General features: G+C 40.9%; 1 protein-coding gene across 1 annotated transcript; it reads right to left on the bottom strand.

Moving 5' to 3' along the window:
- Positions 1-2,808: 2,808 nt before the first annotated feature.
- On the bottom strand, positions 2,809-10,284 carry LOC138041289 (uncharacterized). Its single transcript, XM_068887054.1, has 3 exons — positions 10,142-10,284; positions 3,919-4,272; positions 2,809-3,524 (listed from the first exon to the last, which is right to left on the bottom strand). The coding sequence occupies exons 1-3, from the start codon at positions 10,221-10,223 to the stop codon at positions 2,851-2,853; spliced, it is 1,110 nt and encodes a 369-aa protein (XP_068743155.1). The 5' UTR covers positions 10,224-10,284; the 3' UTR covers positions 2,809-2,850.
- Positions 10,285-12,500: the final 2,216 nt, after the last annotated feature.

Genomic DNA, 12,500 nt, shown 5'->3' with positions numbered 1-12,500 from the left:
CACAGGGAAGCCAAGAAGGGACATGGATGGACAATACTGGAGAGGATTGAAATGGATTGAATTTGGGTAAACTTGAAAAACGTCGGCCCACTTTTTTCAAATTTATATCAGTCTATATCAAAATGTCATTTACAAAGCTGGAAAATCATTCTCAGTTGTTATGTGGCCGTGATTTTGCAAATGAAACACTCTTTCTCTGCCAATTTGACGTTTAGAGCTCATAATGAACAAAATTAAACAAAATTACCTAAAATAGCGTGACCTAGCCCCTTTAAATACTGTTTATCAGCGCCATTTGTAGGCAGTCTGCAGTTGTCATGCATACACCTCCTGAAATGCTATGTTTTAAATAAGTGCGTAAACCTACTTGAGAGCTTAACCCTAAACACTAAAAAATACTGTTCACATGCAATAAATTATTATTATTATTATTATTATTATTAGTATTATTATTATCATTATTATTATTATTATTGCCTTTGATAGCATTATTATTATTATTATTGCCTTTGATAGCATCAGAAACATCAATCCACCATAATATTGTTCAAACGATTTCTCTAGTTTATTTTATTGATACTCCACAGAGATATCCGAATATGTGAAAATGGGCAATGGTAAAAAAAATTAAAACAGTTTTAAAAATTTAATCTGGTTTGAAAAAAAAAATGAACTTTTCAAACCAAAAACAAAATTAAACCACAACATGTACATATCTTTACCACAGTTTACAGAAATTACCTTCTTCATTCTTCGATTTCAGCATTTCAAGCTTATCTAAATCGGAGATTATCTTTCATACAAAGAATATTTTTTGATCATCATTTCCATTGATTCCATCAATTTTTTGCCAGAGAGGTTCCGTACTCTTCATCATCAGATTGTAACAAACTCTCCGTCTTCTCTGCAGTGGGACCATTGCTTTGATCCTCTGACAAGTTATTGATCGATACCACTGTTTTCATTGGGATATGCCATTGCTTCACAAAGCAAACCAAAAACGAGTAACAACAACAAACAAGAATTATAATGACTGCTCCAACCAAAAGTATATGGTTGACTGAATCATGCGACCGTGGGAAACAGGCGTATCATGACATGTTTCCTCTTTTTTAAAGAAAACTAGCCAAGTTCATAAAAGTACTAGCCAGGATATTACAATGTGACAGAGACTATCACTTTAAGAATAAAGTGTCTTGCCCAAGAACACAACGCAAGGTCCCCGGCCATGGCTCGTATCCGGACCGCTCGATCCGGAGACGAGCGCACTAACCATGAGGCCACCGCGCCTCCCACATCCTTTAGTTAGGGCAACACGAAAATCATGAGGCCAAGGAAGAGATAGATGGAACTCCACTGAAATACAGTAGAAGCTCTCTAAACGGACACTCTCGTAAGCGGACAGCTCTTACTACTAATAAACGCCTACACAAAACACCGTTCGAACTCCCATACAAACTGTATATTTTCTCATCCCCGTAAGGGGACATTCTCCTAAGTGGCCGCGGACACTTGGTGGCCTTACGATCAAGACTTTTCCTTCGCTTTGAAGCTCACGTAAACGTACAGTTGAAAGGAATTTGTAAACTGCATGATGGTTTTTTGTTGCAGTGAGACTGGTAATGCTAAGATGCTAATGTAATGTTGGCTGCAATTATGATTTCTTCTTTAACCAGTAAGGGCCAGTCCTAGTACTACAGTATGCAGTATACACTAGCAATATAACTACATGCAGTTATCGCCATTATTGCGGCATTGCACAAGGCGATAAAATAAAAAGTAATAATTTGTTTGTATTCCTGCATTCCCAATGTTTATTGTTGGCTGGGCAAGCTCCCGTAGGCGGCCAACTATTCTGATACGCGGCCAGTCACGGACAGCCTTTTCGCGTCCCGAGGGTGTCCTCTTACGAGGACTCCCACCGTAGCCGAAATAATCTGTTTTTCATTTTTTCTCTGTTTGACGCTTGGCCGTGGGAGTCTGGGTTCAAGATTAATTTAAAAAGCGGAGCTCCCATGAAGTACTTATCATTAACTCGAAACAATAATCATTTAAGAAATTCACCAATAAACACTTCACAAAACCGAATGCAATATGTAAATGACCACACGCGAGTGTAAAATGGAAAATCCTGTTCGCTTTTGAAGCACAAAATACTCAAAGAAAGGTCGCTGAATGAAAGAATGTTAAAGAACCGCATTGAGATTGTGTAAATTGTGTAAATAGCGTTATCTGATTTCATATCAACCCTAAAACCCCAAAGGTAGCCTCACTGCATGTAGCCTGGAGTACAGCTGTACACGACCCCATTTTTTCCTTATAAGAGCTAGAGATTTCAAGGATTTACGTGTCCGGTTCTGGCGCATGTAAGATATTATTTGATGTATCTCTTACCCAGTTTGCTGAAACCGTATTGTGCCAATTAAACATATCTTGGGCCTGGCTTACCAACGCACCCATGCCTCATAAGCAATTGAGTGTGTTCAGTTGTGTGGTGAAGGCAACATTACTAATTTCTGTCGTGTACTTGTATGTCTTAAGGGTAATGGCACCTCATCAGGTGAGGAATTTGATTATCTGTTTTGGTCCGGGGCCCCAATAGGAATTTCGGGTGAACCAAAAATTCCAACTGTCAAATGCCCGAGGGATGGTTGCCAAAAAGGGTTGTCGAAGAGGATGCAAGTTTTGAACTGAATGGTAAACTACGCTAAGCAGCTTAGTACAAAAAACGACGTTTTGGCAATTGCCGATTTAAAGTTTATTTTTTAAATCTACTTTACACTTTACACATAGTTTCTTAATCATCATTATTCGATATTATTTTTTTGTCATTTCCATGCTATGACATGTTTATTCGTTTTCCTCGGATTCAGGATACTTGTCTTCGGGAATTGCCTTTTTATAATTCTCAGATTTTTTAATTCCTGGAAACAGGTTGACCTCTTCTTTCTTGACAATGCTTCGTTTGAGGCCGTTTGTTTGAATGTCGAACTGAAGAATAGCCTCTAACTGTGCTACGGTAATTTGCTGTGTAAGCATTCCAGCTGCATTCTGAACGTTGTTTCCAATCACTGCAAAACTGTAGGGCTGTCCACCTGGGGCGGGTACACACATGGCGGCGGTCCACATTGAATTGGGTTTGTCTATGGCGGCCGGATTATTCTGCCCCGCGGGTACCGGTGGCAATGTGGTAATCGGAACTGCAGCGGCCTGTGGAGGGTAAGCGTTGTTGATACCAACGAATGAAACGCCTGTTATAAGATACAAGACACCCTGCGCCGGTATGCATATATCCGCTGCATACGTTCGAATCCTCCCTTCCCAAACTCTCCACTGACCGGTGTTAAAAGCTGCACTCTGTGGCACGGCATTAGTGTATTGATAAGTTGAACGAGCGCTGGTCTGGGCGTTCAGGGGGGCCTGGGCGTTCTGCGGGAGACCCGAGGCAGTCATAGCTGCGAACAAGTGACCTTTGTGTAACTGTTGCCCCTGATATATCGCATTGCTGCCTTGGTGTTGAATACCTTGCAAGGTGTAAACAAAGAAAATATGTAAACTAATGTATTTATGAAAACTTCAGGATAAAGAAAGTCTCGCCCGCTCTCTTCTCCAAAGAAGACGATATAAAAATTCAAAGGAATGTCAATCACGTGTTTCCTCCACTCTCTTATCTCGGCTTTCGTCTTTTTATTTTGCTTTTGTTATTGCTGTTTGGTTTCATCGCAAACGGTTCTACACGCATTTCATATTTCACGTAAACATTTATTTATCTTGCGTGGTAACAATTATCGCAGGAGGACTGGATACCATGTCTAAAAAGAAGTTGATAGGGATTACCTCGGCAGTAAGGCCAAAATGGAAATTACCTCTCTCACTCTTTATCCTCTCTTAGCTTTAGGGTACATGTAAATAAGTTACCGTTGGTTTGGATCCATCCTGCCCTTCTTTGTGCTTGAAAATTGATGTTATTCGCGTTCAAAACGTACGCTGAATACACTGCAATTCCCCGACCTTCATCGAACATCGTCGCGTAGAAGTACGTTCCCGGATTCGCGGGCACCTGTTGACAGATGTATCTCATATTCGCTAAGTTGGCAGTACGTAAACCAATTGGTGGCACTCCGTTTGCGAAGAACTGTGTGTAGCATGCCTGATTAGGATTAAGAAAAATGTTGGCAGGCAGCGCAGGAACCACTCGTGGGATTCCTGCAGCATCTTGGTTGTAGTCGTCTTCAGTGCCATTCCTGATGTCGGGTATACGAGCGTTGTTTCCTAGTCAAAAAAAAAATACTATATGGTGTTGTATCCCAGCAATTGCAGTCAATTGAATAGATCGCATGCTCAGTTACAACTGATTACATAACAAAAATCCCATTATGTAACATCTCTCCTTTCAAAAGACGTTCGTTCATGCAAAGTCTCAATATCAACAATTAACAACAGTGTCCTTTTTAACACTTGCAATCTTGCAAGTAACTAGGAAGCCTCCGAGTTGACCGGGTTGGATAACGTTTTACAGTACTTGCGCAACTTTCATTTGAAAAACTCGGTGGAACTAAAGGGGTGTCATCAACATGGGCAGGCATAGGCATCTCTGGTTGAGTAGTCACAGCAATCTCAGTAGCAGGCTCAGATTCGGTAAGCGACCGTTTTCCCAGGTCAGAATCTTCTCCAGTTAAAGGGGGCTCTTCCGGCACTGCGGCGAAACGAACAGGAGCGACTGGAAATGTTGGATCTGCAGCAATTTCGCCAGGTGGGTCCACTGGGAAATCATTCGTTGGGACGACCTCTTCGCAACGTCTCAACTGTTGATCCACGTGTCGTTTCCACAAGTTGCCTGACACATTGACAATGTAATGCCGAGAACCAACGACTTCAGATACTACTCCACGCACCCATTTTCCTCCCTTTCCATAATTAGGGGCCAGAACTGGATCACCAACATTGAAGTGACGGAAGCCGCGATGTGCAGTGCGACGAAGCATGGTACGAACATAGTTTTCAAAATGTGTCAACAAATCTAAGCGGCTGCGCAATCGCCGGCCCATGAGAAGCATAGAGGGTGATTCACCTGTCGTGGAATGGGGCGTTGTTTGATAAACCAACAAATAATTGACGATGACAGCAGTGACATCGGCGTTAGTAATGAGGGCCTGTCGAATTGCTGATTTTAGGATCTGCACAACACGTTCAGCTTGACCATTTGTAGACGGCCTGTAAGGTGCGGAAGTACGATGCAAAATCTCACCACTAGTACAAAATTGTTGAAATTCTGCTGCCGTAAACTGTGGCCCATTGTCAGATACGATGATTTCTGGAAGACCGTGCCTGCTGAAAATGTCACGCAATGCTGTAACAGTTGATCTCGCTGATGTATTTGTTATTCTGATTACTTCTGGGTATTTGCTATAAGCATCTTCAACAGCAAGGTAGGTACATCCAGAAATTGGTCCAGCGAAATCAACATGAATTCGAGACCACGGCCGTGCTGGAAAAGTCCAAGGATAAATATGAACAGTACGTGGGTCGGTATGATCTCATCGACGGGCATGTGCTGCAAGAAGACACAATGTTTTCAATGTGAGAATCAAGGTTGGGCCACCACACATAAGATCTAGCTAGAGATTTCATTCGAGATATCCCGGTGTGGGTGTCATTCAGCTCTTGCAACACTTTCTCTTGGAGTGAAGGAGGGACAATAACACGAGTACCTCACAACACACACCCTTGCTGTGTGCTTAGTTCATCTTGCTTGGTCTTAAATGGAACCAGTGCAGGATCTACTGTGCGCAGCCAGCCACTAATGATGTACTTGTACACTTGGGACAAGACTGAATCCACTTGGGTCTCTTTCTTAATTAGCTGACTGGTAACATTGTTAACCGCGCACCGGTGGCTCAGTTGGTTGAGCACCAGGCCGCCATGTGGGAGGTCGTGAGTCCGACTCCGGCCGGACCAAAACTCAGGGTCTTTAAATAACTGAGGAGAAGGTGCTCCCTTTGTAATTACATCCGCAAATGGTTACACTTTCAAGTCTTCTCGGATAAGGTCGATAAGCCGGAGGTCCCGTCTCACAAATAACTTCCATGTTCATTATTTCCCTGTGGGACGTTAAAGAACCCAAACACTATTTGAGAAGAGTAGGGATGAAGTTCCCGGTGTTGTGCCTGTCCTCTGTGTGTATATGGGTGGGTGGGTATAGCAAGTCCACATCAGCTGAGTAGCTGCCAAAAGTTCAACCTGCTCAAACAAATAAATAAATAAGGAACAAACAAACAAAGAACTTCATTGTCCAAGAAATAGCATTCAATGTTTCCGCATTTGGGTGACCATGTCTGTGGTAAGGGAAGACGAGAAAAGTTGTCGGCATCTGCATGGGCTTCCGTGCTACGATACTCAATTCTGTAATTGTACGAAGCAAGAATGAATGCCCATCATTGAAGTCGAGTTGCTGAATGGGCAGGAACAGGTTTCTGAGTACAAAAAAGTGTCAGCAAGGGTCGATGGTCTCGTTAAAATTATAAAGGGACGACCATACAGATATTGTCGGAATCGTTTCAATCCAAAGATGATGCTGAAGGCCTCCTTTTCTAACTGAGAGTAATTTTGTTGAGCCTGGGTTAAGATTCATGGAACAAAACAATCTTGTGAGACAGGACGGCGCCAGCGCCGTAAGATGAGGCACCTTAGGATAGAAAGAGGGGTAATGAATGGTCATAATGAATCAATGTCTGGGAGTCGAGAACAAGCTGCTTGGCTGCCAAAAATGTATCATCTTCAACTTTCGACCAACTCCATAACGCACCCTTCTTAAGACGTTGATGTAAAGGCGCCAACACTGTGGAATGATGAGGCATGAACCGTGAGTAAAATAGAAGAAGTCCAAGGAAAGACTTCAAAGAAGTCACATCTTTGGGTCTGGGGGCATCACGGATGGCCTTAAGTTTCGGTAGCCTCGCAGCTCCTACAAGGTCTCACCTGATTGGAGACCACCCTTGAGGTTTAACAAAAGAACAAATAACAGAAACAATGGCCCTTTTGTTTTAGGCCTAGGGTAACAGAAACAATGGCCCTTTTGTTTTAGGCCTAGGGTCCATTGTTTCTGTTATTTGTTCTTTTGTTAAACCTCAAGGGTGGTCTCCAATCAGGTGAGACCTTGTAAGAGCTGCGAGGTGACCCTTAAGTTTTTCTTCCATTGGGTGAAGACCCTCTCCATCTATCACATGACCAATTGCAAGATACACCACTGATGATTGAAGAAATTTACACTCTGTCTTGTTCAGCCTGAATCCGGTACTAAGAAGTTGCTCCAAAACCAAGGAAAACGTGCGCAGGTGGTCCTCTTCATCTGTGCCAGCAACCAGGATATCATCTAAACGACTAACAGCCTTTGGAATGTCTGACAACAAACCATCCATGATTCTTTGAAAAATAGCGGGACCAGAATGGATACCATTAGGAAGTCTTTTGAACGTGAACAACCCAATGTGGGTATTAATTGTAAGGTAAGACGGTGATTCTCTTGCAAGTGGGACTTGGTGATAGGCTTGCTTCATATCAAGGACACTAAATACAGTGCATCCTCTAAGCAGTATGCATATCCTCAATCTGAGGTATAGGATAGGTTTCAACACGTGCAATTGCATTGTATGTTACACTAAAATCACGAACATCATCACTGTCTTTTTTTCCAACTACTACAAACGCACAGCACTGCTTGCAGATGACACTCGTTCAATTACACCATCTCTTTCCATTTTAAGAAGAGCATTCTCCACCTTGGATTGCAAGGCATAAGGAACAGGTCTTGCCTTGTAAAATTTCGCTTTCTTACTTTCATTTACCACAACTAGTTTCCCTGTGTAACATCCAATTAGAGGCTGAAATAATTCACCCCATTGCTCAAGTACTGCTGTTAAGGTCTGGTTTCCTTGGGGCACTGTGTTTGCAGAGGAATTACTGGAAACGGGTCTAATGTGATTCAACCCAGGCAAGGTCTTCCAATCCAAAGGGATATCTGACAGCCAGTTCCTACCAAATAAAGCCGTAGTTCCTTCACGTAAAATCAATAAAGGCAATGTATGCTGTGATCCCATATACTTCTCCCAACGGATGCACAGTTTCACCTGTGTACGATGACAACACAACACTTTTGGGTTTCACTTCAGCCTTGTTTCAAAAAAGTAAGAGGGGTAAGGGAAAGTGCACACCTAGTGTCTAATTGCATGTGACAATCATTGTTTTCAATCTTCAGAGGCACGGAAATTCAGAAATTTCTTCTTGACAGCATCGGTGAAATCTATAAGATTCAGCAACTTCCAAACGTTTTGGCTTAAAATTGTTCGTGTAGTAATTAACATAGTGCGTCAAATGTTTTCCCTTTAGTGTATGTGAAATTTTGTGCGCGATCACCATTTGATTTTGCTTTTGGAAAAGGTGAATTTTCCAAACTTGCAAGGTGGGCGCTCGTCGCAAGCTTGTCATGTAGTTAACACAATTTTGATTTTCAAATAGCTTGAGGCGAGGGTTCCCTATACGTTTTACGTAAAGCGTGATGGGGCGTTTTATTTTCTCGTAAATCTTTTATTCGTTATTCGTGATCAAAGATGGTAAGATCTTTTCATGTCCACGTGAGCGATTTTTTTTTATTAAACGTGACCCGTGAATGAAGATTTGAATTAAACGTGATTCGTGAACCATATTGTTTTACGTGATGAATTTCTGGCTATTTTATTTTTCCCTGACGCATGCTCAGTTACAACTGATTACATAACAAAAATCCCAAAGTGTAACATATGGTATAAACATTTTTTGTTGAATATTTCTTGACTGAAAAACAGGCCCGTTCTTTAATTTGAGAGGGCGTAAATAGGTGTGACTGACCAAAAATGTGGTAAGAACAAAAAAGTAGCACACGAGCCGTCTTCGAAGTAACGTTTCTCTTGCCATTTGTAATTTCAATGCGAAGTCTTTAAACCACAACAGTGAAGTTCATTAGAACTACATTAAGTACTGAGAGAGAGGACAAATATCTACAACGAACATTTCCATCTCAAATTTTAAAACGAGAAAATGTGCAACCTGCGCCAACACGGAATTAAGGAGTCAGCGGGGCCTCTCGGTGTTATTTTAATAACACAGAATGGTGGCAGTTTTGCGTTGTAAAAATTTGTTTGTGCTAGGAAATTCTTCCAGGAATTCTATCAGTTACATTGGTTGTCCTACGATATACCTCTGACGAAATGGAGGAAAGTTTCAGGGTTAGTTCGTACGTCATTGTTCGGACAGTTAAAATATTTTTTAATGAGACTGGAGCAGGTAAAACTTTCATGGATTTCAAAACATTTACAGAGAAACCTTTTAAGATATTACATCAAAGCAACGTGGAATCCCAGCATTTACTGGACATTTTTCTGCCACCGTTTCCTTTTGGCCTTTCCTTTTTACTCGAGTTTTGTTGTACGGGGCTCTTCAAATTTGAATTCAAGACATTAGTTTCACTAATCCAAAATTAGGTGGATATAACTTTGAAACGGGGTTACTGATAATGGAAATTAAATATTAATAGGAGTCTTAACTGTTCTTATGATGAACTTTTGTTTGAAGTGTGAAAGTTCCTGGCCAGTTTTAAACTGTTTTATCAAATTGGAGGGCGATCTATCCGCAATGATATATTCAAGAAGTATTTTTACTAATTTCTCGAGCAAACAAATATACGTATACAATGCTGTTGACTGGGTATTTGTAATTAAAGGATGGACTACAGTTTCAATTTTAACTACTTCAGTGGAAGAAATCTAGAGGTTAGCAAATATTTACGGCATCTGAAAGTGCTCATTGCTTCTTTCAATTTGCTCAATCTATCAGGTTTTGCTTCGTATGTCCGAACAAGAATGTGTAACAAGAAAATGATTATTTGGCGCTCTTGCGGGTAACAACCTCCATCAATAAATCAGTCAAAATTCAACTCCTGTCTCTCTTAAACAAAGCCAAATATCTTTTAAGAAGCAACGAAATTATATTTCTACATTTCTCCAAAGCTCGGGGAACAAGTACATGTTTGAAGAAATATGGCGAAAAGAGATTCAAAGAGGATCGCTAGGGATTCAGGTAGAATACAAGAAAGGGCGGTGGTTCTTACCTTTTTTTTCAATGTGGAGTCTTTTAGTCACAACTGTGAAAGTCATCAGTGCGATAATAAGGAGAGGTAGAAAAATCTTCATCACGAACGCCTCAATCTTCAGTTTGTAAAAAGTGGTAAAAACTGCGCGGGATTTTTTAGGGTCAGCGACGACTGGAACACACTGCCAGATGGCGCAAACTGATTTACTTTGTAATAAATGTGCTTTTTGGAATGAAAGGATTGTCCAATCACAAAGCATATAAATGATCTCTTCGCAATGCCTTGTTAAATTTTAATCCCTTTAAGCCTCTTCATCCTTTAGAATTTCCAAATGTTTCCTTTTATTAAAAGCTGAGCTACGGGTATCAAATTTCCAACATTTTCATTGGCTCGCCGGGCACAGGCAATCAGTTCATACACCTGCTGTACCAAATATGGTCAAGGAACGCGTCAGCAATAAAGCGAGCTGAAACCATTTTTGCAGCTCTGAGGAAAAATGGCCGACCAAACCCGTTTTGGACCAGAATTGACCGAGGCAGAAATCGATGCTTTAGTCGACAATATTACCCCCGGGAACATCAAAGAAGAGTTGTTGATCCTGGAGTTTTTAATAAAACAGTTACTCTACTCGGGCTTGCTGGATATATAAAATGATTATAACTCCTAGCTACGCGCCTCGTTGGTTATCTATCACTTCATATCCTGCCCGCCCTCGTAGAATAATTGTTAATTATCAGTGAATTGACTAATTTAGGAACGATGAGTGTGTGTGAAGGCCCTTGAATAGGCAAACGTCATAAAAGCGGAGGGAAATAAAAATTCAAATTAATGAAAATTAAAATTGAAAACTGATAAGGTAGAAAAAATGTCTAGTCAAAGTGTCATCTTGTGAAGAATGACAAACGTTTCGGGCGTAGCCCTTGTTCAGTAAAGTGAACAATTTCTTTCGTTTTGTTTATCCTAAATATCTGTCTAAGCGTGGAGGGTTGAGCCCATGATCACGACACGGCAGCGCCAAACTTGGACAGGTTTTATTATTTTGGACTTCAAACACCGGACAAAAATATCTGTTTTGAAAAGATTTGTTTTTTTTTTCCCTCTTTTGAAATCGAATATCAGTAAGATATTCGAATTCCTTTTACAGTAAAAAACGACGTTTCGACCGTGCTTCGGTCATTATCAAGTTAGTACATGATGAGAATAAAATATTAACATACATTTAAGAGAGAAAAACAATGAGGTAAAGATATGTAAAAAGTATGAAAACTATTGAAAAGGGGGGGGGGGCGTTAAAAAAGCACAGGTTCATGCAGAAAGTCATAATGTAAAAAAGGGAGTGTTAAAAACAGTAAAAACATACAGGAACTTTTTAAAAACCTTTGCACGATCGAATTGAATCAGAGTGTATATTGAAACTATGTAATTGGTCTCAGTTCGTTAATAAAAAAAACATTTCATAAACGAGGCAGTCAAACTTGTTTGTGCATTTCTTCAACCCACTAAAATTCTCGCTAAGGTCCTATGGAAATAAAAAGTGTTCGTCGCGGGAATGCTTGCCAATAGATAAGGACGAGCCTTCATGTTCAACAAAGCGTTGATGCAGGTGCCGGCCTGTGGCACCAACGTAACCTGCATCGCAAAGGTCACATTTAAATTTGAAAACAAGGCACTGTTTGTTCACTACTGGTGGCTTAAATTCTCGCGGTTTAAGATCTCGCTCAAAAACAGGCTGAACGTTGATGTGAATTTTCTGGCTCAAGTCTTTAAGTTGATTGTCAGCTGAGCCTTGCTCTTGAAATGGAAGAACAATGCGAACGGGGGCTGATTCATTGGTGTCAGCCGGTGAAGCAAGTTGATCAGATACTTTGAAGGCAATAAAGCGAAGTGGTTGTTGAATTAATAAGTTTTTTCGGGTATTTTAGTCGAGAAAACAATAGTTTGAGGCGATCACATGCATTCCCAAGAGAAATAGGATCAGTTAGAAGAAATTACAGTCGAAAAGCTCGATCAAGCGTGGTCTTTAAAAGGCCGCGTTTATATGGCTCGTCCACATGGCTCTTGTAGTGTAAACAAGAGGCCAGTATTTGTGAATTTTACATAACCTTGTCTCAATATGTGTCGATTTGTTTGACAATCGAGTGCCAAGGAAAGGGAGCATGCTGTTATTCTCTATTTCTGTGGTAAACTTAACAGAGGCATGGCAGTGGTTCACAAACTCAGGAAAGCTATCGGCTAATGTTTGTCATGCATGATTGTTAATGTGTCGTCCACATATCTTCCGTAATATGCGGACATTTTGCCTTCACGCTCAAGAATTTCTTCGATGCTGCACTTAAAAACATTGGCTACTATGGGCCCAAGCGGGGGAGCCTATAGC

This window comes from Montipora capricornis, chromosome 3 (assembly GCF_036669925.1).
Source record: "Montipora capricornis isolate CH-2021 chromosome 3, ASM3666992v2, whole genome shotgun sequence".
NCBI lineage: Eukaryota > Metazoa > Cnidaria > Anthozoa > Scleractinia > Acroporidae > Montipora > Montipora capricornis.
The sequence above is the reverse complement of the archived record's forward strand: the minus strand, read 5'-3'. Positions and strand labels throughout refer to the sequence as shown.